Source organism: Exophiala xenobiotica (assembly GCF_000835505.1).
Source record: "Exophiala xenobiotica strain CBS 118157 unplaced genomic scaffold supercont1.6, whole genome shotgun sequence".
NCBI lineage: Eukaryota > Fungi > Ascomycota > Eurotiomycetes > Chaetothyriales > Herpotrichiellaceae > Exophiala > Exophiala xenobiotica.
The window spans coordinates 3,353,777-3,376,668 of NW_013562489.1; the positions used below are offsets into that span (position 1 = coordinate 3,353,777).

Sequence of the window (22,892 nt, forward strand, 5' to 3'; positions counted from 1 at the left end):
GAGGAGTCTGGATGGTGATTGGCGGATTCCGTTGGTCACTCCGCCGACGGGCATCAACAAAGAGAGAACCGAGAGAACCGGGGTTTGGCGGTTTGGCGGTTTGGCGGTTTGGCGGTTTGGCGGTTTGGCGGTTTGGCGGTTTGGTGGTATTGTGGTTTGGTCTGGACCAGGAGACCGTCACTGACACTCTCTCACACCCCTCAGCTGAATCAATCCCATCTCCATAGAACAAGACTATTATCCCTCGTTCCATTAGACTTGACACTCGGACCTTTTGGAAATATTCTGTGCTCTGCAGTCAATCACAAGTCTTGGGTACTTTTTGGAAACAACCACTCACACCGCCGTATACCAGCATACCGGACATCAATAGCGATAGCGCTCATTCAACACTGCGACGACTCCCATCTGACATGCAGCCATGGTGCTGCTGGAGAAGCAATGGGTGAATGTACAAGAGAAGACTTTTACAAAATGGTATACCGCCTCGTCCGCATGTTTAATTCTCCTGCTAACTCCCGCAGGCTAAACAATAAAATCTCCTCTCGCGACGTCGCCGTCAAGAACCTCGTCACCGACCTCTCCGATGGAATCATCCTTGTTCACCTGCTTGAAGTCCTCAGCAGCGAGTCCCTTGGACGATATGCCGCCAACCCCAGGCTGCGGGTGCAGAAATTCGAAAATGTCAACAAGTCGTTGGAGTTTATCAAGAGCCGTGGCATTCAGATGACAAACATCGGCGCGGAAGATGTTGTGGACGGCAATAGAAAGATCATTCTTGGCCTGATATGGACTCTCATTCTACGTTTCACCATCTCCGACATCAACGAGGAGGGTATGACCGCCAAAGAGGGTCTGCTACTATGGTGCCAGCGAAAGACCGCATGCTATGAGGGCGTTGAAGTGCGCGATTTCTCCTCGTCATGGAATGACGGCCTTGCCTTCTGTGCCCTCCTCGACATCCACCGCCCTGATCTGATTGACTTTGACACTTTGGACAAATCCGACCACAAAGGAAACATGCAATTAGCCTTCGATATTGCCACCAAGGAGATTGGCATTCCAGACCTGCTTGACGTGGAAGATGTTGCAGATGTACCCAGACCCGACGAGAGATCGCTCATGACGTACATTGCTTACTGGTTCCATGCCTTCAGCGCAATGGAAAGAGTAGAAAATGCTGGCAGGCGAGTGGAAAAGTTTGTTAGCAACATGCAAGGTGCCTGGGAGATGGAGACGGCGTATGAAAAGAGGATGCGCGCTCTTCTTCAACATATCAGACAGCAGCGCCAATCATGGCACAATTCGACGTTCGAAGGCACATACGCCGACGCCAAAGCTCAAGCCAATGAGCTGGCCAGCTTCAAGAGGAACCAGAAAAGAAGGTGGGTGGCTGAGAAGTCAGACCTTGCAGCCTTACTCGGCAATATCAAGACGAAACTGTCGACATACCGCCTACGACCCTATGAGCCACCAGCTGATCTTCGACTTGAGGTGCTTGACCATGAATGGGCTACGCTGGGCACGGACGAGCATGCCAGGAGTAAACTGATCAACGAGACCATCCGAGATATCAAGAATGGCCTGAGACGGAGTTTCGCCGACAAGGCCAATGACTTCGCATTGACGTTGAACACACTTTCCCTCGCCATTTCCGGGCTGGAAGGAGATGTGGAAGACCAATTACAACATGCCAAACGTCTATCAGCGAATCTGGCACCTCTCGAGCAATATCTGGAAGGAATAGCTATCCTAGACGAGAAGTGTCAAGAAGCAAACATTGACGAGAACGACTACACAACCTACACATACGACGAGTTGCTCTACGAGTTGAGTCTGGTCAAGATGAGCGTGCAGAAGAAATTGACGTTCCTCGAGAACCAGATGGTTGCCAGAAACATGACCAACCTGACGCCCATCCAGCTTGAAGAATTCGAATCCGTCTTCCGGCACTTCGACCGCGAAGGCAACAATACGCTCTCGGAACTGGAATTCAGTGCAGCACTGGCCAGTCTTGGACTGGTCTACGATGAAGAAGAAATGCACGACAAGTACGTCGAAGTATGCCACAGCGGCATCGACCCATCAATGTCGCCCATGTCACGAAGACAAAGGGAGAGTCGTGGAGTGGGCTTTGAGCAATTCATTCGCTTCATGGTCTCCGTGACTGAGGATCAGAATAGCGCCGAACAAGTCTTCCAGTCTTTCCGGGAGGTGGCGGATGGAAAGCCGTACGTCACCGAGATGGACCTCCGACATTCCCTGATACCGGACGATTTGATCGAGGATCTGCTACACAGTATGCCGGAGCACAAAGGTCCCGATATGGAAGCGGACCGCGAGGTGCCCAAGTACGACTACATTTCCTTCATGCAGGGCATGATGGATGGCCAGAACCAAGCGACTTCGAGTGATGGCAGTCGGAGCCCGACTAATGGTGTGCAGATTCCGACTACGCCTAGACGATGAGACGATCCTTCAAACTCTTGCCTTGCATTTTTTGGATGTCGATGAGGCGTTTCGTTCACACTGCTGCCAGGCTGCAGATCATGCCTGCTCTGATGTTGGATTAGTTTTTCAAGCGAGCGTAACAAGAGATTCGGTCGTCAAGGTTGGGTATTCCTGTTTTGTCTAGAGGTCGAATTCGGCCCAGCAGAAAGAATCCTTCGAGGATTGGCGAATATGAAGATAGCCACGACGAGCACACATTACATACATTAATAACACCCCGATAGGATGACCTGGCGTCGTCAAGTCGTTCCTTGAAACACACTTTTGGGGAAATTCCATTCCCTATCGTACATTGGCCTTGAACAACGCTATCTCTTTTGCACTCTGCTTTGCACGCGAGCGCCACACAGGAACCCCTTTTGACGTGGATACCCGTCGCAGACGCAGATATAGACACATTCTTGAATCAGCCTTGCTCCTGCGCAGGACGGGCATGGACCGAAGCGCGCGAGCCTCGCCTCTAACCCCTGACGGAGAGATCGAGAGGTCTCGGGCCCTGACCAGCCCAGGACTCGCGCTTGAAGTCGATCTGCACAGTGCAGCGCCTCCTGGTGACATGCTCATGCACGAAACATGTGCAGTCGCAGCTCCGACATTTTGTAATTGGTGCCAGCCGCAGACCGTGTGTTGGGCTCTTCGCGTCTTGCAATAAGTCCTGCGGACATTCAGGCCAGTGCTCAGCACTATGCAAGGCTTGGGCTTTCTCCCGTACTCGCACTTGCACTCGCAACTCTGCAGTGGTGTCACCGTGTTTGCTGCGACCATCACACTGTCCATCACGGACGCAGAGGGATTGCCCTCCAGCTTCAGGACAATCCCCGCCAAGTGCCTGCATATTGCGTGAGAACAAATCGATCAACGGCTCCTCCCCCATCAATACCATTAGGGATATCATATCTTCCAAACCTTGACATGATGCGGGTTTTTCGAGATCGCATGAGCCAGGATCCTGCTCACCGAGCCCTGCTCCTCTCTGCCATTCCTCCATTCCTTCGGTCCAGCCAAGTACGAGATGAACCCCGGCGGTCCCGAGATCAGGATTTGCTTTTGTTCCGACGGCGTGCTGGCCGTCCCGGCACTAAAAGCTTTGTCGTCGAAGCGAGCCAGTGCTCTGAAAACGGCGTCCTCGTCAATCCAGGTATCCTCCGCATTGACGAAGTACTCAACCGTGACTTGACCAGGGTACTTTTGCTTGAGAGCGTCCAACTCCTTCACGATCAAGCCCTTATCATGCGACACTCGGGGTGCTAAGACCTTTGCCTTCGGTCTCGAGAACAACCCAGACCACGTCGGTTTCGGCGGCACGGCCTCCTCCGGCGGAGCATCACTGACACCACCTTGAGAATCTTCTCGCATCCTGTTCGCCCAAAGAATATGCAGTTTCTTCAAGCCCTTGTTGTCTCCCTCGCTCTTGTTGCCTTCGAACAGCGCATGCGCGACCTGCAATGCCGGTGCGATGCCGGTTCCGCCTGCGAAAAAGACCACTTGCCGAACGTCCGGTGTGAGCTCGTATTCTAGATTCGGCCCGCGCATCTCGATCGCCGCTCCTATGGGTAGCCTGTGTAGATAGCTTGACACCTCGCCGTGAGGGTCCTTACGGATCAGGAACCGCAATTCATCCTTCTCCCGGCCTGTGCTTTCGTCGACAGGCGGCAGAGGTGTGTAGGCCCGCACGATCTGTAGTTGTGGTTGCTTGAAATGTACGTTCCATATCCCTCTTCTCCATGCGTCTTTGTACAGCTCGAAGTTTGAAGAGGTTTCCTTAGGCTCGAGGTGGAATATGCTGGCGGTCGAAGAGACTGGCTCCTTGGAGACGAGCGTATAAGCCACGAAGGCATCGCTTTTGCGGTTGTACCTGTAGACCTGCCACCCGCCTACAACGACTAGGGCTGTCCACGCTGCGACGAACAAGCCGCGCTTCGACAAGCGAGATCTAGGGACATCGGGAGTTTCCTTGGGATTTTCGGCGGTGGAGTTGTAGCGTGCCCGTGCCCTCAAGGAGGGTGGGTTAGAAGCATATCTCAGGCTGCGCGGTGCTCCAATTGAGCACCTTGCAAACATTGAGCGCTCGCTGCAGATCTCACCAACGCTTCCTTCGAAGGAGTGAATTCAGGTAAAGAAGACAAGAATGAACTCTTAACATTATGTAGTGCCGCTTTAGAGAATGGATGAAGATACATCACGCTGCTTTAGAGTCCTTGAACTATAGGTCACCTCAAGAGGGGCGAGACGTCTTCGTACTTGCTGAGGCCAATAGTTTATCGGACCACGAAGTACTTGACTATGAGTCCGACTATGAGTCCAACGCATGAGAACTTCTTCGTTCAAGCGTCTTTGCTGGGATGTTGTTGTCATCTTCATCTCGCTATGACCCAATGGCCACCCAAGCTCTCCCCTTCGATATTGAAGTCGTCGTCAACTGAAGCTGTCATGCAGTGGCCCAACGTCTAGCTCATCTTGGCTGGGAGCTCCAACGACAACCATAGCAATATGCCTTCCTGGGAGCCCACTGGGTCTTCGGCTAGTGACCCCCTTGCCGCATAGCCTTGCATCAAGGTAGGACGAAGAAGTCTTTTGGCCCCAAAGTTCATTCGAAAGCAAACAACCTGAAGTCGCCAGATATCGAAGCGTAGCTTACTAGCATTGAGCCCTCTCTTCGTCCGCCGACTGTCTTTCCGAAATCAGTCGTTCGAGGTCGGCCCAATAAGGAATCCAGTACCGTTGATTGATCCAGTCATCGGCGTAAACAAATCCAGTCTTCATAGTTTCAAGGATCAACTTGCCTTCCTGCATATCGTCCCAGGTCTTCGCCCACTGTAGGACACGCTCTAGGATATCTTGATACCGAGGTTCTATCGGGCAGGTCGATTGCAGATTGGCTCGAGAAGCAGATGATCCCACGAACACCAGCCACAGTAACAAGTCGCGCCGACAAGACCAGATGTCGCTCGGAATGGTATTATCAAGAATGAGAAGTAGCTTCTCTGACAGGCGAACGGGAATAAAGTAGTCCTTCGAGGCCGCCTGGTAGCTTACGTAACAGACTATGTATGCTGCTAGTCGACAGCACTCGGCTATGGGTCCAAGGGTCTGCGAAGGTTGTTGGAGGAGGACAAGGCGGGATACTATCGATGCTCGGATGTTATCGACAGCCACGGGCTCAACAGCCTCCGTTGCTATTGTTGTCTGTATGCTTGCAATGTCCTGGATGCACAAAATGACGTCGTGGGGAATTGCTTCCTGGTGTAAAGCGAACCCAAACGGTAGGTCTCTTTCAGGTTTGTGAGTAAGCTGCAGCCTTTGGTCGAACAAGGCCGGAAAATCTGCATCGCAAAATCTCCGCACCGCGTCAATGACCTCAGCACACGTAATGTCTTGCCTGATAAGAAGATTAGCTATGTCCGCCCGGATTCGCGGAGCAACAACTTACCAGAACACAGCACGGAGAATGTCAGTGGCCATGGGCGCGCCACCGGAGCGGCAGACTTTCACCAGTCGGTAAAGCCCCTCTGAATGAGCTGCATACTCGGTGTACTCGCCAGAACGACACTATGCCTCGTCAACCAAAATCCAGTCAGACGGTGACTAGACGTACAGCAGCATGACCTAGCATTAACATCGTACACGCGGACAACGCCTGCGAGGTGATATCATGTTGCTGAAGATTTTCATGTAGACACTCAATGGCTCTGCCTTTCAGGTACAGGCTTTCAATGGTGCACTCCCAAGAATTTCCTGACAGCACCATAGAGTATACCAAGGCGTACAGGAAAGCGGAGTTCTCAAGGAGATCTGGGAAGACGGAGAGGTCCCTCAAATCGCACCTTTCGTGCTCCGCAGTGATTAGCGGGTTAACGGCAATCGGAAATGCACCTAGAACGTGTGAGCAGTAGAATCCAGTGCTGAATAAGGAATTACTGACAACTCCTGAGCAAGCGATCCATCAGTACTTCGTCTAGCTGTACAATTGCCGAAATCTGTTGTACATAAGGATGCTGTTCAGTTGCATCTATAGCCGCATATTCTCCGGTTGCTGCTTGCGAGCACTGGTCGTCGGCTCCCACCCACAAGCAGGGCTCGCCGTCAAATATCGCCAGGGGTTTGTCAGCCCTGTCCGTGATTTGGGTAGACTGAAAGGGGAGGCAGTGTACTAAGTAGGTGTCGCTGGGTCCCTCTGGTCCTGGTGACGGCGAAAAGGCCTGTCCAGGATCGGAACGCACAGGAAATCTTCGCTTCTCGGGTCTGATATTCCCATTCGGAGAAAAATCTTGGACAGAAAGGGATCGAAAGATTTCCATTCGTTGTGTGCTCCTCTGCTGCAGCCTCTCGAGGTTGACTCTTCGCACATGCGAGCGTAGGGCGCGGATTTGAGTGGTATCCAAAGGCGTACCTGGTTCATTTCCGTGCACGAAAAGGATCCGTTCGCAAGGCATTTGCTCCGGACAAAGTAGGCACCGTGATGCTGATCGCAGCACTCGGAAGACTAAAGGAGCATATGAGAGACAAAGTATAGATCGTGGTAGCCCGGTTGCGTCAAGAATGCTTTAGTCAGACTGCGACATTTACATGAGGCCTCAGGCGTAGAAAAATCCAGCTGCATCACTCCATCATCAGGCTCATCAACGATGTTGTAACAACGTACCTCAGGCCGTTGTCTCTCAGCAGAGCAATGATGCAGACAGATGCAGCAAGACAGTGCGCGTTTGCGTTTGCTGTGGCCAGTGGAATTCCACCTTCTCTTCAACGGAAAGTGAGCAGCATCGTGATGATAACATAGGCCGTATTGAAGACACGCTGTGCCACGGGATCGCAGTGCTGCCTGTGGTATATTTGTATTCTTCCGTCACTAACCAGCAGCGAGGCGTCTCTAGTAGTTCCGAGCTACGCATGCTTCCTTCAGCTGACAGATGTATGCCATCGTTTTCCAGGCTTCTCCGTGGATGCTACTTCGTCGCAGCTCACAAGCATCAATGGCAGTCGCCCTTTGCTTCGCCATGCCAAGCAGTTCATATGCGAAGGCTGGAAGCTGCCCTGCCGCCTAGTCAATAGGGAAGGGGACATTGGAATGCTAGAAAGAGCGGATGGCAAATGCTCAAGCGGCATCTTCCACGGCAGTAGAGTCTAAGGCTGTTTTAAACGTCAGTCCAGAGGCATAGAACAGCAACGGCATGTGTCAAGGTATATCACGCATCCCGAAGATGGAGATAACACCAAAGGACGGGAGAGCAGTCCCCAGAACAGTCCCCAGATCAGTGCCAGGAACAAACCCCGAATGCAAACACCAAACGCCGGGGCCAAACGGTTCTCTTATTAGTGCTGAGCTAATGCTTTAATCCCCCAAAAGCGGCGATCTGCGGACTAACCCATTCAGGGCAATATGCAACTCCGCTAACACTTTTTAGTGCCTGGGCATCATTCATCGACTTCGAAGGACCTCCGTACCGTGACATCGGCCAACTGCGAACCACATCCGAGACATAATCTGTGTCTTGCGTGGTCGTGCTCTTCCTTTCGCCGGGCCTCAGCGATCCCAAATGTACTGTCATCACCATCAGACGCCACAATGATACCCGGATCTCGCTGATCTCCTGCACCGACCACTATGCCTCCACCTGGCTTCTCCGAAATCCAGAAGCCACTCCCTGGTCGAGACTCCCTTGAACTTGCTTCGCTGGCCGACTCTGAACAAGATGATCTGCCCACATCTGAGACGTCCTCGAGATCCGGCATATCCTCCTCTCGGAGACTGTCCCTCGAGAACGAAGACCCCTTAGACAGCGCAAACCCTGCCGCACGCGATGCCCTCCGAGGCGGACGCTCATACTCGGTATCCTCGGCCTTCGACTTCACACCTGCGCTATTCCCCCTCTCGTCGACCGCTGGAGGATACACTGCGTTGGGCAATCCATCAGCTGCCTCGCTGTCGATAGACAGACGCGGAACACTGCAGAACCTGGAGAAGAACAAGACCTTGACATACCTGAATGGCTTATCCCTGGTGGTCGGCTTGATCATAGGCTCGGGCATATTCTCTTCACCAGCGCAGGTCAACTCTCATGCAGGCTCACCGGGTGCATCACTGATTGTCTGGACAATATCGGGCCTGCTGGCGTGGACGGGAGCTTCCTCATACGCCGAGTTAGGAGGCGCCATTCCCCTTAATGGCGGAGCTCAGGTATACCTAGCAAAAATATTTGGCGAAGTCTTCGGCTTTCTCTTCACATGGTCAGCCATCCTGGTCCTGAAACCGGGCGGCGCCGCAATCATCGCCATCATACTAGGCGAATATGTGGTACGAGCCGCCATTGGGGCTGATGTGGAAGACGTCAATCCCTGGATCAACAAGTTCCCCGCGTTGCTGGCCCTAATGATCGTCACGCTCTTCAATTGCGTTTCCACGCGCTTTGCAGCTCGCTTGGGTGATCTATTCATGTTTCTCAAATTCATCGCCCTAGCTGCGGTCACGATCATCGGAATCATCGTCGCCGTCACCGGCCTTTCCTTCAACGGCCCAGCCAATACAGACTGGCGTACACGCCATTGGTTCGAAGGCACATCGACCGACATCTCCAACTGGGCCGTGGCCCTCTATGCTGGCCTCTGGGCCTTTGACGGCTGGGACAATACAAACTACGTGACTGGGGAGTTCAAGAATCCGAGCCGTGATCTCCCCCGCGTTTTACACACCGCCATGCCAGCCGTAATAGTCTGCTACCTTCTAGCCAACATATCGTACATCTTCGTTCTCCCTCTCGAAACTATCAACAAATCCAACACTGTTGCCGTGCAATTCGGTAGCAAAGTCTTTGGTCCGATCGGTGGCCTGATCCTCGCGCTCATCGTGGGCGCATCATGCTTCGGCGCCCTGAACGCCACGACCTTCACATCCGGCCGGCTCGTGTACGTCGCAGGACGCGAGGGCTACATACCGTCCGTCTTCGGCAAGATCGGATTCGGCTTTTCGTCCTCATCCTCGCCCGAGACGCCCATGCCGCTCAACAAATTGCGCAAGCGCTCGTGGTTCAGCAAGACGCTCGCCCGCCTCTTTGGCGACGAGTCGATCGGCTTGGGCTATACGCCCGTCAACGCCATGCTGCTCAACATGGTCCTGTGCATGGTGTACATCTGCCTAGGCGAGTTCAACACGCTGATCACCTTCTACGGAGTGGCCGGGTATACCTTCTACTTCCTCACAGTGCTAGGCTTGATCGTTCTACGCATTCGCGAGCCCCATCTCGAGAGGCCGTACCGCACGTGGATCACCACACCTATCATCTTCTGCTGCGTGAGCTTGTTCCTGGTCAGCCGCGCCGTGATTGCGCAGCCACTTCAGACGGTCATCGTCATGGCGTTTGTGGCTAGCGGTGTGCCTGTCTACTACTGGCGTGTGGCAGGCAGGGACGAGTCAGGCGGTTCGGGGAAAAGGCAGCGAAGATTTTGGAGGAGGTGGGGGAGGTCCTAATATTACTGTATACTTCACACGGTTCCTGCGTCCTTGGAATGACAAGAGCGTGTAGTTGGACTAGATTCTTCGGCGTGTATGTGGTCTGGCAGTACGGAGTACCGTACAAATATATAGCCTTCTGTGCTTGCCATCAATCTATCCTGCACGGCACTCATCTCCATGTCGCACCGTCATAGCATGGCCTTGTCCATCTCCATGTATCATCCCAGCCCCGTCTCGACGGACTGAAGCGACACTGAACACGTTCTTTTCGCCTCAAATGCATGGCACACCCCATGCTGAAAGCGCAAAGCTTATAGGCTCTCGTACTGCATGCAGTCTCGTATCATTACGACTCGAACGTTACGCCCCAAAATCCAGCGGACACCGCTTCCTCTTTCACGTGCCCAGGCTCTGACGGCCTGCCTGGCATGTCAGTATGGATGGGCCGATCCGGTCCTTTAGATGGTGCAGCGGCAGGTCTCGACTTTTTCGATCGTCCTGCCTTCTTCTTTGCACGTCCGCCCGCATCGGTAGGGCCATTTGCATCGACTTCCAGGTCTTTGCCTCGGGATGGGAAAGACTGGGACTGTTCAGTCTTTGGCGGCTTCTTTGTGGGTGTAACTGAAGGTTTCTTTGGGGGACGAGGTGGTTCATTCGCTGGCTGAGTCGAAAACGGAGTGTACTTTACTGTTCCCGGAAGAGTCTGCCTGCTGGGTCGCGCCGCAGGTTTGGGACTTGGTTTCGGGCTGGCTGACTTCGCAGTAGCTGGCTTCGGGGACGCAGTTCTGGAAGCCACGTTCAGAGCCTTTTTGGCCACCGTGCTTTTCATCGATATTTTACGGGCCACAGTCTTACTATCCGTTGAGGTATCAGACGTAGGCTTGGTGCCTTTCGATGGAGCATCAAGCTCTTTGGTAACCCGATGACGAATGAAGGAGGATATTGGCTTTGTGTAAGACAGCGGCGCTGAAATAAACCCTCTGACGGCGGTGAGTATCCTCTGATCTTCGTCGAGAAGCGGGAGCTGATATCGTTCAACCGCCGCAAGGATGTTTGCAGCCGGGTTTTGCACCTTCAAGTCGATTGCGATCGTCCCGAGGTCTTGACAGAATGAAGTAAAAAGCAGATAAGAATGGAGATCGAGGTCCCCTTTTTCGATAGCGCGTCGGGATGGCCCCGGCAACCGCTTGAGATGACTCAAGCAGGAGCCGTTCTCAATCATTGTCCTGGTCATTGCTTTAGCGAGACCTTGCAGGTAGTTTCTACGGGTGAGGCTTGGTAGATCGAAAGACTGGAGCCCTTTACGCTCCTCAGGTATGTGCAACGACACCGGACCAAATGTAGGCGTCGGATCTTGGGGTAGACCTGCCGCAGCGCCGGCAGCCGTCATCCGCGATGCACGACAAGCAGCATAGTACCACTGCAGAGCTCCGTAGCCACGAGAAGCGAGGTCTGGTAATGTCAGCAGATGAAGCAAGCTCCCGGATAAAGTGCTTACGGTTGAAGAAGAGAGGTGGATCTTTGAATACAGCCTCATGGCCCTTCGAAAGGTCCACTCTCGGTAGGGAAATGCCGAATGCTTGAGCCATCAAAGCAGAAAGAATGGTCCAGTTGGGATCTTCGAGACTGCCGCGCTCACGCGCTTTGGGCTGGAGATCATAAAATTCGACCAGCTCGATACCAAGGTGCTCTGCCAGCATTTGCTTTTGAAAGTCCATGTTAACGCCGACCTTCATAATTGAAGGGTTGCCGAGAGTCGACTTAAAGGTCCCTTGACTGAGAATATCTGCCGGGTCCATATACCCGAGATGGAAGATCGTCACTTCAGATTCGCTTGCCATGACCATGAAATCAAAGGGCAGACTGAATAATGGCGTGCGGGTCGCCGCGGAACCAACTTCTGCGGGAGAAGCAGCTTTTTCTGTCTGTGCACCTTTCACGACAATGTCAACAGCAATGACCTTGCTCATTGACAGGCGGTAGAGGACTGTAGCGGCACCCCAGACCGTGGTGACAAAGTTGATGGGGATTGATGCTTCCTGAGGATATAGATTCGTCGACGTTCGCCACGGGCACCTCGCCCAAGTAGTGGCAGGCAAACCCCTCGTGTCGGGTCGAGGCATAGCCGATGTCCTGGTAGCCGCGTCTACCACCGTCAGGCTCGGATTCGGTGGTCGATAAACAATTCCACACGATATATTCGCGACGCCTCTCCAGGCGATAGCTGTCTCCACGTCCTTCCAGAGAATACGTCTCAGTTCTTTAGCTGTCGTGAGCCACTTGAGGATTCCCTCCCGCGAGAAACGTCGTTCGATGCTTAAGCCATTAAGCAACCCACGTCGATCGATAGCATCCGTTAGGTTGGCCGCATCGCGGACTACTTGACTGAACTTGTGGATGGAAACCGTGAAGGGGCCAAAATCAGACACTTGAGCTAGTTGTAGGGGCACATTAGATGTGGCGCCGACCACTGTCAGGTTGTCAAGGTGGTCGTGGTATGCCGAGCTGATCCGGGCAGCTCCCTCGGCAACCTTTTGAACCAGCAAGACAAAGCGTCGATGATACCATGTATCTAGGAGCTTTACTCGCAAGTCGCCCGAGAACGATGTTGAGAACCAAGACCGGGTATCACGTAATATTTTGATCATGCCATCTGAGGCGCGCCCAATACCAGTAAGAGCTTCGTAGAACTTGAAGTGACGAAGCAGATACCCGTATATTTCCGGGTGCCTCCCATAGCGGAGTGAGCATCGCCTCAGCGCTCGATAGATATGCAACTCCGCTTGGATATCGCCATCGAGAATTTCATACTGGATACGCAAGTTCAGTATACGCATCAAAGCGCGCCAGACGTGTGGCTTAGTAGCACCCCTAGGGCTGTACTCTCGCCAAGTACGAACGTCGATGCGGTCAGGCATTTTCCATAAGCCGCGCTCTTGCAGGTCAGAGCAGATCTCTCCCATGACCTCGGTACGCATAGTATACGAGGCATTGTCAAGCGTCCGGGCGAGTTTTCGAAGCATTCCTGTAGTATCTGTCCCTGCTTTTTCTTGTGCGAACAGCTCCATGGTGTGGTCCATTTCAGCCCGTAGCCCACGCCTATAGTCTTGCATTTCTTTCTTCAGATTGGCAAATGCATCTTCGAGGATATCAGTGTCGCGAGAGATGCCCTCCAATTGCTTGATGATTGGAGTGACAAGCTTTTGTGCCCTCTGGTCGGCCACTCTGTTGAGATGCGCCTCCTTCGCGATCTTCCTTGTCCGCAGTAGTTCGGTCTGCATGATAGCCGGGTTGAGCAGCTCTGTATCAAGCTTCTCAACCAGCTCCGACGCACGTTGGATGTTGAGCCTCAACTGCTGTTGCCGCTGTAATATTCTTTGTTGTCTTGCTTCCTCCTGCAGCCTGAGCTCCTCCTTCTTTTTGATCTCCTGGGCAGGATTTGGTGGGAGCGATTGCTTTTCGTCACCCGGACTTTCTGCCCTTTTCCTGTTTCCTAACGCCGGAGTCGTCTTCGCAAGAGGGCTTCGCGGATATCTTTTCGAGTCAAAAGCCAGCGACTGCTCCGGTCGTGGAGGTCGAGGGAGGCTGGTTAAGGGCGAAGCCGTTGGTCTGCTTGGAAGGCTAGCAGCGGGAATGTGTATGGCTTTGCCTCGGGAGGCTGATAGCATTGAGGCGGTATGGAAGTCGTGTCGAAGCTGATAGCTCTGCAACTGCTGTTGTTTAACATTCCGAAGCCTGCAAGAAGGCACAACAGCAGCACTTGACCCAGACGCACGCGACCCAGATGCCCTACCCAGCTGTCGCTCCAGCGGTCTGGATTGACTATGAATCAGATCATGCGTGCCGGCACTGAATCCACACGCTGTGCAGCGCGGTACCGCTGTGGAATGGTACCTCACATGACGTAGAGTCTGGCTCAATGAGATGTCGCTCTGGCAGCAAAGCGTCTGAAAGACCAGTGCGCCGGAGACGGGACCCGATGAGGTTGAGACCTGAAGGACCCGGGGATGGCCATGGTACATTGACGATGGCGTGCGGGGGAATACCGATTTGCTTACGGCATTCGTAACCTTCTTGATGGTATCCTTTCTTTCGAGAATCGGCAAAGTACGAAGACTAGAACTGCGAAGGGAATATCGACAAGTGTATGTGGTTTATATTTCGCTATGATCCGCCGAAACGGAGCCTCATTGTACGGTCGACTACTTGAACTCCCTTTCGCACAACTCTCATGAACTCTCCGTTGCGGATGAGGCCTTTTACCGGCAGGCGCCCTTTCTCTACATTTGATCTTCTTCGAAAAGTCGTAGTAGGAAGTTGTGCAGCGGCTGGAAAGGATGATAGTTTCTTCAGTTACCTGATCTGTGCGCCCCTACAGCCTTCTCCAAGTACATGTGCTTTCTTATACATCCAAGGTCTTCCCGAGCCTAGAGCTCTCTCTGGCAAGCTCAACAAGTCTGATCACGCCTACCGCCTCCTCAGGAGGCACTGGTATTTGGGAAGCATCACCGCCGAGCGCAGCCGCCAATCTACGATAGTACTCGACATAGGTTGGTGGTTCCACGGTCGGAGCAACCTCACTCACAATCTTACCATCCTTGCAGATATTTAGGGTCCCATATCTCTCCTGAGGCTCGAGTCCATATCCTTTGTCCCCCGGGCCCAGTCCTTGCTTTCTCAATTGATCCTCTTGCGGATCCAAGTGAAATTTCTTGAATGACCCGTTGACACCCCGCACCCAGAACCGCAATTGATTGACTTCAGGACTGACCACGCCAGCCTTGACCGTGACTAGCATACCGGGATAATGTAGCAATACCGTGCAAGAGTCTTCGAGACCTGTTGGGTTGACTTCTCTCTGTGATCCCACAAAACCTGTCACACGTTGGGGCATGCCAAAAAGATGAACTACTTGATCCATAAGGTGAGTCCCGAGGTCGTACACCGCGCCGTTTCCAGGAGTTGGATGTGCCTTCCAGGTGCCCGTCGGGGGTTCTGGCCGATGGCGGTCAAAGTGCGTCTCAAATTCAGCGATTCGACCTAGGGTACCGTCTTGGACGTACTTCTTCACCGTCAAGAAATCCGAATCCCATCGTCGGTTCTGGTAGACGGTGAGGAGCACCCCTTGGCCCTTTGCTATGTCCACGAGTTCCTGTGCCTCGGTGGATGTAGGTGTGAATGGCTTCTCGACGACAACTAGAACATGCCGTCAGTACATGACATCGCCACCGAGACAGGACACATACCATGCTTCTTCGCAAGTAGTGCTGCTTTGGCCATTTGCAAATGTAAATCTGGTGCTGTCGTGACGATCACGACATGAACCTGGTCATCTTTCACCAAATCATCTGCTGAGTGATATAGTTTGATATTCGGATGGTCTTTGCTCGCATCGTCATCGGGCTTTGGACTTCTCTGAACGATGGCGTACAAACTGAGATCGGGCACAGCCTTGATGAAAGGAATGTGGAAGGTTTTGGCGCTCAACCCGTAGCCAATGATACCAACATTGAACTTCCCCCCAGCCATAGTGGAAAGCGTTCTGAAGCGCGTTAGGCAATGTTTTCAACAGGACTCGCAAGGATACTGCTGGCTCTCGCCAAACGTCGAAATCACTGAGGAAATCAACAGCAAGCGAATAAATATCAATCGAAATCTCTTACGCCTGTTGAGAAATGGATGCTCTGATCACCCCACGTCAAACCAAAAATTATTGTAATCGAGGTGGAGAATTGACGACCAACTGTTAAAATTACCGCTTTGGGCTGATCCGGTAAGCCTCTGAAGAAGAGCAATGGTATGCATGTGAATAAGAAGAGAATGCCTTTTGCCATCATTATGGATACAGACAGGACTGAGGGAAAAGCCTCTGCCATTCCCCGCCCCGGTCTGCTTGATGTTCTCTGGGCTAAGAGACCTTCCACTGTAATCATGTAGATATGTCTCTCAGGTCTGGACCAAAGACACTACCGTCCCCCTCCAGTCTCTCCCTCTCTAGTTTTCGCTTCTTGAGCGCCTTTTCCGCATCACTACCATCTCCCTCTCTCTTCTCGGCAGCCTTGGCCCTTGTCGCAGCAACAATATCTGTTTTCTCGGGGTTCTGACAGATGACCAATTTCTTTCCAATCCGTCTAATCTCCTTACGCTGAGTGGAATCGTCTTCAGGTGACCGGTACGATTCAAGTAGTGCAGCACAGGCGGAAATGGTTGACACGAGTTTCTCCTTCCACCCCGTGGCAGCATCGTTGATCGGCAGCTGGGACAGTTTCTGCTGCAGATATACCTCAACAAGTTCTCTATCCGCGACCATCATGGCAGCTAGCCAAATTTGACTGGGCGTAAAGAGGAAATACGCATCTGTCATCTGAGCAGCAGTGGCCAGTAACTTCTTCGCGAGGTCAGCAGCCTGGCCTATCCTCTTCGTCGAGCCTGTCGAAGTCGATATCGTTCCGAGTCGACCTTCCTCGGCCATCACGTTCATCTCGATATGGCCCCCTGCCAGGCCTTTCATGGGATGACGGACATCGAGCGTAAATCGGAGACCTTGTAGTAGCAGGAACTCTGGAGCTTTGACGTCGTCTTCAGTCAAATCTTCCAGCTCTGCCACAAACTTGGACAACGAAATGTAAAAATGGTCCGCTTTCGTGGCCAGGTAGAGAGCGCAGGTGATAATCTGCTTTGGATTATACGTCATGGGCGAATTTGTAAGATAGAAGCGGCGGAGATATTGAATTGCCGTAGCCTGTGATGGAGCATGAGAATCTGAGAGAACAGCCTTGGAATGAAGCACACGAGCTCAACCTGGCCATAGGCCATGGAGCGACGTACCACGACATTTGATGGTATGCGAGGATTCATAGCCTCACCCATATCTTGGATTTTTGAGCAACCCCATTCCACGATCTTCAACTCCTCATCGACTGTCAAGGTCTGCACGTCGACCGGGGCCTGGTCAACGTTTTCGCGATCGGAAAGTGATCCATTTTCAGTTGATTTCGCAGCCTGCACTCTCCGGAACGCAGCTTTGACACGTTCGGACGCGAGGTTGTTGGTGGTTTGGCGTATCTGAGCGAGGGTTTGTCTAGTGTATGACCAGAGGCGATATTGTGACGACGCTCTGTAGGTATCGTCTTCAATCATGATAGCCTCGAGATACCCATAGCAATAAGCCTAAATCTTAGCAGATAATGCTCAGTGCCTAGATAATCGACGACTACTTGCTTCGTATAGAGTGGAGATGAATGATAGAAAGAAAGAGTCGTGAATAATTCATTCGGCAAAGCCAAAGCCGGGTCTGGTAAACAGCAGCACGAACAACCAAAAATGCCCAACACACCAAGAAGTCGCTTCCTCTATGCATTATCTACGAGATCCGTTGCTCTAGTCAAGCAATCAATCGAGTCAAGTCAAACAGGGCATTTCTCATTGTCCCATATGGTCATAAGCCATCGTGATATACATTCATGATAATTGTGCAGCAGCCCGAAACCAATTAACACCATCGCTTGATGCTTCAAAGCCTCGATCTCGACCTGTCCTCAGTCAGGGTTCACCCAGAAGTCTAGCAGTGATGTCGCCCATGTACGCCTCCTCGAGTTCGTAATCTTGTCCTCCATTGCGGTCAATGCCCACGTAATTGAATGCTTCTACCACTCGTTCCACATCAAAGCCCATGAGCACAAATCGATCAATCAAGTCCTTGTTGTAACCGTCATAAACTGCCATGTTCGCAGCGGCTTCTCTCTCTTTGCTCTCCTTCTCGGCCTCCTCAATCGACTCGGCAGTTGAGCCTCCACTGCTCTCTCCAATCAACGATTTCGGTGCCCCTGCATATTTCACTGCCCATTCCCTGGCTTGCCTCTCGAACTCTTTGGGATTCTTAATCAATTGCTGAGCGACAACGGCATCTTGGGGATCTTTCGGTTCGGGGGAGCTGAGTAGCGACTGCAAAGAGATCATGGCGGATTTGATGGTCAGAACTGGTGACCAGCCCGTACTTAAGGTATCGAGGCAGATAGCGCCCTTTGAGCAAATCAGCTGTGATGGTCATAGTGCAGAATCACTCCGAGTCTTACCGTTTGGCTGGAGATGTTTGGGTGCCATATTTTCGTGACAAATTTCATGACTGGTGGCTTGAAAGGATATTCATTGGGGATTTTGATGGAAACTTCATATGTGCCACCCTCATATGGTGTCCCGGACGGGCCTTTGAAGGAACCTCTGAGGTCTGTAATACTGTCTCCAACGGTCTCCGCGAAGATGCTCGAGGCAGAGTCTGCCCGGATGTCTGCTAGATCCTTGGCTATCCGTCTTGCTTTATGACCTGCCATAATGTGCGTACGATCGGATAAATTATGGAGAGTCGGACTGTAGAAGGATTTTGTCGTCCAAGGTGGGTTGAGCTTATGTGTAAAGGTATTAACGGTGAAGTTGAGGACACTGGATGACAGTGAAGAGTCTGGACTGGGGCCAGCTATATTCACAACCGACAAGAGTGTTTGAAACTAAGACGCCAGCAAGAATGTTCGGTTCGGGAGAATCACATCGAAGCAGGATGAGCCGCAAGTAGCCAGGCTGGGTGTCGGAATAAGAACCAAGAGACTGGTCCTAGGAGCTCTTTGGGTGGAAAAGAATCGTTGTCACACAGCCTACACGGACTTGATGCCTAACTGTGGCCTCTGGTGCGCAGCCTCACTTCCTCAAATCTGGATTTGGAGAGAAAGTCATTCACTGTCATTGGAGATGGAGGCCAAAATGGTTAGCGCCGCTTTAAGATAGGCGTGAACGGGTGTCGTAACTGCTGCGCCGGCTCGTGTCAGTCCATCTATCCCAGGAACAACACCCTCTTGTTTTCCCATCTATCATCAATCACTGATCCGTTAGCCTCAAGATTTACTCTTCGCCAGAGCTATGGTAGCCGTTTCTTTTGCTTGCTGAGACACATATCTAACATGTAACAGGGGAACCAACAATCACAATTGGGAGGTGGCCCTCCAGGGCAAGGAGGCAAAGAAGACAAGGACAAGAAGGTCTGTGATAACCTCTGAATTGACGGACCTGATATTGATATAACTTATAGAAGGAGAAGCCCAAGTACGAGCCTCCACCACAACCAACCACCAGAATCGGACGGAGAAAGCGCAAGCAAGCCGGACCAAATGCCGCGGCGAAGCTACCTACAATCTATCCTACAGCTCGATGCAAACTACGATATTTAAGGATGCAGAGAGTCCATGACCACCTTCTTTTGGAGGAAGAATACGTCGAGAACCAAGAGCGCATAAGAAAGACCAAGGCAGCCCAGACACAAACTCCTGCCGCTGCTACGGAAGGTGCAGAGCTAGATCGAAACGCGGACGAAAGAAGTCGAGTCGACGATATGCGAGGCAGTCCCATGGGCGTGGGCAATTTGGAAGAACTGATCGATGATGACCATGCCATTGTCTCCAGCGCCACTGGCCCAGAGTACTATGTTTCCATCATGTCCTTTGTCGACAAAGACCTTCTCGAACCCGGCGCCTCTATCCTGCTCCATCACAAATCCGTGTCGGTTGTTGGTGTTTTGACAGACGACGCCGACCCGTTAGTCTCGGTGATGAAATTGGACAAAGCACCAACGGAGTCATACGCAGATATTGGTGGTTTGGAAAACCAAATTCAAGAGGTCCGCGAAGCCGTCGAGCTACCCCTACTACACCCGGAACTCTACGAAGAGATGGGTATCAAACCGCCAAAGGGCGTCATTCTCTACGGCGCTCCGGGAACAGGGAAGACTTTGCTTGCAAAGGCTGTTGCCAATCAGACATCCGCAACTTTCCTGCGCATCGTTGGTTCCGAGCTGATTCAGAAATACCTGGGTGACGGCCCACGACTGGTTCGCCAGCTTTTCCAAGTCGCCGCCGAGAACGCACCCAGTATCGTTTTCATCGATGAGATCGACGCCATCGGCACAAAGCGATACGAGTCAACATCAGGCGGCGAGCGAGAAATCCAACGAACCATGCTCGAACTCCTCAATCAACTCGACGGCTTCGACGACCGAGGCGATGTCAAAGTCATCATGGCCACGAACAAGATTGAAACGCTGGATCCGGCGCTGATCCGTCCCGGCCGTATCGATCGGAAAATCCTGTTCGAGAACCCTGACCAGAACACCAAGAAGAAGATCTTCACGCTGCACACGAGCAAGATGAGTCTGGCCGAGGACGTGGATCTTGATGAATTCATTGCGCAAAAGGATGACCTCAGTGGTGCAGACATCAAGGCTATTTGCTCCGAGGCTGGGTTGAGAGCGCTGCGTGAGCGCAGAATGCGAGTCAACATGGCCGACTTCAGGAGTGCGAGGGAGAGTGTGATGAAGACGAAGAGTGAGGGTGAGCCGGAAGGGTTGTACTTGTAAATCTAATCGCAGGAACTCATAGAGGATGCTTCTCGTCCTGTGTTTCTTGGGGTTCTGGCTTGTACTTAACATAGAGTCACCACGGGGGTTCCGTAGATTGATGAACACCAAAGGGAATTCTTCCAGGTTCTCCTCGATTGGTTGCGTCTTCCTCTCGGTCACCATGAGATCTCTAATGCTTTCCGCTGGTCATCGCTTGGAAGTCCCTACGCTCTGCCTCGGGCATCTGTATACCTGGTAGCCTCAAACCGGACGAACAAGAGCATAGAAATTGATTCGCACCAGTCTGATTGTTTTTTGATCCAGTCATTCATTCGTTCGTCTATCTTTCGTCATCATGCCACTAAGGATATCGTTCCTGAATGCCAGAGCACGGAACTGGGACGGGAACGTCAGCAACGTTTGTAACCCATCCCTCCCAGAATCCCAGAGTCTCAATCCGAGGGCGAGCCCTTATCGCACCCAATCCGTCCAAGGAGTTCCTTGCGGTCACTGCTTCCCGCGAGCAGATTGACGCTTGAAGAATGACCGGCCTCGTGCTTGGCCTTCCTCCGGCCTGAAATCGCTTCCGAACTTGTTTTCCGTACAGGCGAATTCGAGCCCTTGGACTTTGATTTCGACTTGGTCTGTCCCGAGAGAGAAAAGTTCGGATCCGTGCTCAACACCTCGCTCTCCAGGTACGGTCTAGGCTCGTGGCAGAGTTGAATTTGACCGATCCCGTTAAATGTGGTCTTCTCATCCTCGATATCCTCCTCTTCATCGTCTCCCTCGTCCTCATCGTCGGACCGGTTGTCCTCCGCACCTTGTCCCGTGACGACCTTGTAGGCGACTTTGCAGATCAAGACGAACCACAAGATCATAAGGCACTGAAGAGCAAGCAGCATGCCCAAGAACGTCCACTTGATATTGTTGTTCCAACATACAAGCCCAACGGGGTCCCGGAATGGCTGAGTGAGATGATCCCAGTCGTTCGGCGTGGGATATGGCCCTTGCAAGTCCTCCACGCTGCCCTTGTAGCATCCGTACTGGATCTCCTCGGGTATATGTGCGTAGATGCTCCAGCACACCCACAAATACAAAATGTGTCGGTTGACCAGCCACAAGACCATGAAAGTGCCAAATGCGACGTCACATACGGTTTCGAAATGAAGGTATTTGAGGATTTTGGCGAATGAGAGCTGGATGTCAACGATGTCCATCAGACAGAGGATGAGCGTGCCAACTCGGTATTGGTGGTACCCGTAGGAGGTGAAAATCAATGCACAAGTGACAATATGATGGATGAACATTTGCCAGTGGTCTTTCCGCCGCTCTTCGATATTGACCACGACAATCTGCTGCAGCCAGAATCCGAATTGGACGAGGTAGTACCATTTTGCTAGGCCGTCCATCTCGCGGATCGGCCAGTTTCGCCATAGTGCTCTCAGATCAAGCCAGTAGTCGGAGTTGTACATGACATACATGCCCACACTCCAGGACGTACTGGAATAGAGCACGAGCCAGGCTTGTTCTGCAAATCGGACCTTTGGCTTCTTCTTTTTGAGGCCCAACAACGAGGCCAGCGGTGTCAGGACATAATCCATGATGGCACAACGTAGACCGGTAAAGACTATGAGCCAATAGAAGACGAAGAATATGTCGTCCCAGCCCAAGGCGAAGGTTCCGGTGTTGGGGTTGTAGTAGGAGATGCAGAAGAACTTCTGTGTGTGGTGTCGTGCGGCAGGGAAGAAAAAGTGTATGAAGAAGAGCATCGATACGAGGTTTAGCGATATGCCTGCCATCTCATGTCAGTTGCGCTGTTGAAAGAGATGTTCTTCCTGCACACTCACTGATCTGGTGGTCGACAACCCATGAACATGCCGCTGCTGTGGTGCTCCTCTGTTTGCCCTTCCGTTGCCATCGAGGCCATCCCGTCTTCTGGGAAGGTGTCTCATTGTGCGAACGGCGGTCAAGGGTTTGGTCTGTGATTTTTTCCAGTTTTTCTTGATCTGCGCCATGAACGCCAGTCATTGTGCCGTGCACCAAGACTCGGGTATTTCGAGCTCGGCGTACAAGGCAATCGAGCTCGAGACAATGTGTAGAGGAGGAGGAGCGCGACGTCAATGTCGGATTGTGTACGGAAGCGGAGTACTTGGTTCTACGGGGCGACCAGCGCAGCAGTCAATACGTGCGTGATACGGGGTACGGTAGCGAACGGATGAGGGTCGGAGGGTAAGTAGAGGCAACGAATGACGGCTTCAGTTGATCGCACACGTCTCGCTAAAGATAGTGGCAGAAAGAACGAGAATGTTTGCTTGAAGGACTGCTACGGTGGTTACTTTTCTGGGAGGGGAACAGAAAGTCGGTCCTTTCTAACTTATCCGTACAATGTGGAGTGACTGGGAAAAATATTGGTGGGCTACGCCAGTAGATTGAATTTCGGCAGCTACCTCGTCGTGCTCGTACAGCAAGCCCTGAGTTAGCTAGGTACAGGCATTGCGTAAAGGTCAACTAGGGTCACTAGGCTAGGGTATCTGCGGACCTTCCACTTGCTCT

At 52.3% G+C, this 22,892-nt stretch overlaps 10 protein-coding genes across 10 annotated transcripts; 3 read left to right on the forward strand and 7 right to left on the reverse strand.

Moving 5' to 3' along the window:
- The first annotated feature begins 166 nt into the window (after positions 1-166).
- Positions 167-2,772, forward strand: PV05_10526 (uncharacterized protein). The gene is made up of 2 exons (XM_013456971.1): positions 167-477; positions 525-2,772. The coding sequence occupies exons 1-2, from the start codon at positions 422-424 to the stop codon at positions 2,467-2,469; spliced, it is 2,001 nt and encodes a 666-aa protein (XP_013312425.1). The 5' UTR covers positions 167-421; the 3' UTR covers positions 2,470-2,772.
- PV05_10527 (uncharacterized protein) lies at positions 2,605-4,597 on the reverse strand. The gene has a single exon (XM_013456972.1). The coding sequence runs from the start codon at positions 4,570-4,572 to the stop codon at positions 3,403-3,405; it is 1,170 nt and encodes a 389-aa protein (XP_013312426.1). The 5' UTR covers positions 4,573-4,597; the 3' UTR covers positions 2,605-3,402.
- A 458-nt stretch (positions 4,598-5,055) lies between these two features.
- PV05_10528 (uncharacterized protein) lies at positions 5,056-6,124 on the reverse strand (the record flags this gene model as incomplete). The annotated part of the gene is made up of 3 exons (XM_013456973.1): positions 5,056-5,890; positions 5,942-6,060; positions 6,107-6,124. The coding sequence occupies 3 exons, from the start codon at positions 6,122-6,124 to the stop codon at positions 5,149-5,151; spliced, it is 879 nt and encodes a 292-aa protein (XP_013312427.1). The 3' UTR covers positions 5,056-5,148.
- A 1,831-nt stretch (positions 6,125-7,955) lies between these two features.
- On the forward strand, positions 7,956-10,336 carry PV05_10529 (uncharacterized protein). The gene has a single exon (XM_013456974.1). The coding sequence runs from the start codon at positions 8,114-8,116 to the stop codon at positions 9,971-9,973; it is 1,860 nt and encodes a 619-aa protein (XP_013312428.1). The 5' UTR covers positions 7,956-8,113; the 3' UTR covers positions 9,974-10,336.
- Positions 9,962-14,055, reverse strand: PV05_10530 (uncharacterized protein). The gene is made up of 2 exons (XM_013456975.1): positions 11,457-14,055; positions 9,962-11,410 (listed from the first exon to the last, which is right to left on the reverse strand). The coding sequence occupies exons 1-2, from the start codon at positions 13,978-13,980 to the stop codon at positions 10,305-10,307; spliced, it is 3,630 nt and encodes a 1,209-aa protein (XP_013312429.1). The 5' UTR covers positions 13,981-14,055; the 3' UTR covers positions 9,962-10,304.
- Positions 14,056-14,282: 227 nt separating this feature from the next.
- PV05_10531 (uncharacterized protein) lies at positions 14,283-15,607 on the reverse strand. Its single transcript, XM_013456976.1, has 2 exons — positions 15,205-15,607; positions 14,283-15,154 (listed from the first exon to the last, which is right to left on the reverse strand). The coding sequence occupies exons 1-2, from the start codon at positions 15,485-15,487 to the stop codon at positions 14,361-14,363; spliced, it is 1,077 nt and encodes a 358-aa protein (XP_013312430.1). The 5' UTR covers positions 15,488-15,607; the 3' UTR covers positions 14,283-14,360.
- Positions 15,608-15,768: 161 nt separating this feature from the next.
- Positions 15,769-17,183, reverse strand: PV05_10532 (uncharacterized protein). Its single transcript, XM_013456977.1, has 2 exons — positions 16,787-17,183; positions 15,769-16,700 (listed from the first exon to the last, which is right to left on the reverse strand). The coding sequence occupies exons 1-2, from the start codon at positions 17,096-17,098 to the stop codon at positions 15,888-15,890; spliced, it is 1,125 nt and encodes a 374-aa protein (XP_013312431.1). The 5' UTR covers positions 17,099-17,183; the 3' UTR covers positions 15,769-15,887.
- A 176-nt stretch (positions 17,184-17,359) lies between these two features.
- Positions 17,360-18,654, reverse strand: PV05_10533 (uncharacterized protein). Its single transcript, XM_013456978.1, has 2 exons — positions 18,034-18,654; positions 17,360-17,980 (listed from the first exon to the last, which is right to left on the reverse strand). Exons 1-2 carry the CDS (start codon positions 18,286-18,288, stop codon positions 17,501-17,503), a joined length of 735 nt encoding a protein of 244 aa, XP_013312432.1. The 5' UTR covers positions 18,289-18,654; the 3' UTR covers positions 17,360-17,500.
- Positions 18,655-18,781: 127 nt separating this feature from the next.
- Positions 18,782-20,545, forward strand: PV05_10534 (uncharacterized protein). The gene is made up of 3 exons (XM_013456979.1): positions 18,782-18,871; positions 18,919-18,987; positions 19,038-20,545. Exons 1-3 carry the CDS (start codon positions 18,869-18,871, stop codon positions 20,355-20,357), a joined length of 1,392 nt encoding a protein of 463 aa, XP_013312433.1. The 5' UTR covers positions 18,782-18,868; the 3' UTR covers positions 20,358-20,545.
- PV05_10535 (uncharacterized protein) lies at positions 20,284-22,662 on the reverse strand. Its single transcript, XM_013456980.1, has 2 exons — positions 22,187-22,662; positions 20,284-22,131 (listed from the first exon to the last, which is right to left on the reverse strand). Exons 1-2 carry the CDS (start codon positions 22,365-22,367, stop codon positions 20,792-20,794), a joined length of 1,521 nt encoding a protein of 506 aa, XP_013312434.1. The 5' UTR covers positions 22,368-22,662; the 3' UTR covers positions 20,284-20,791.
- Positions 22,663-22,892: the final 230 nt, after the last annotated feature.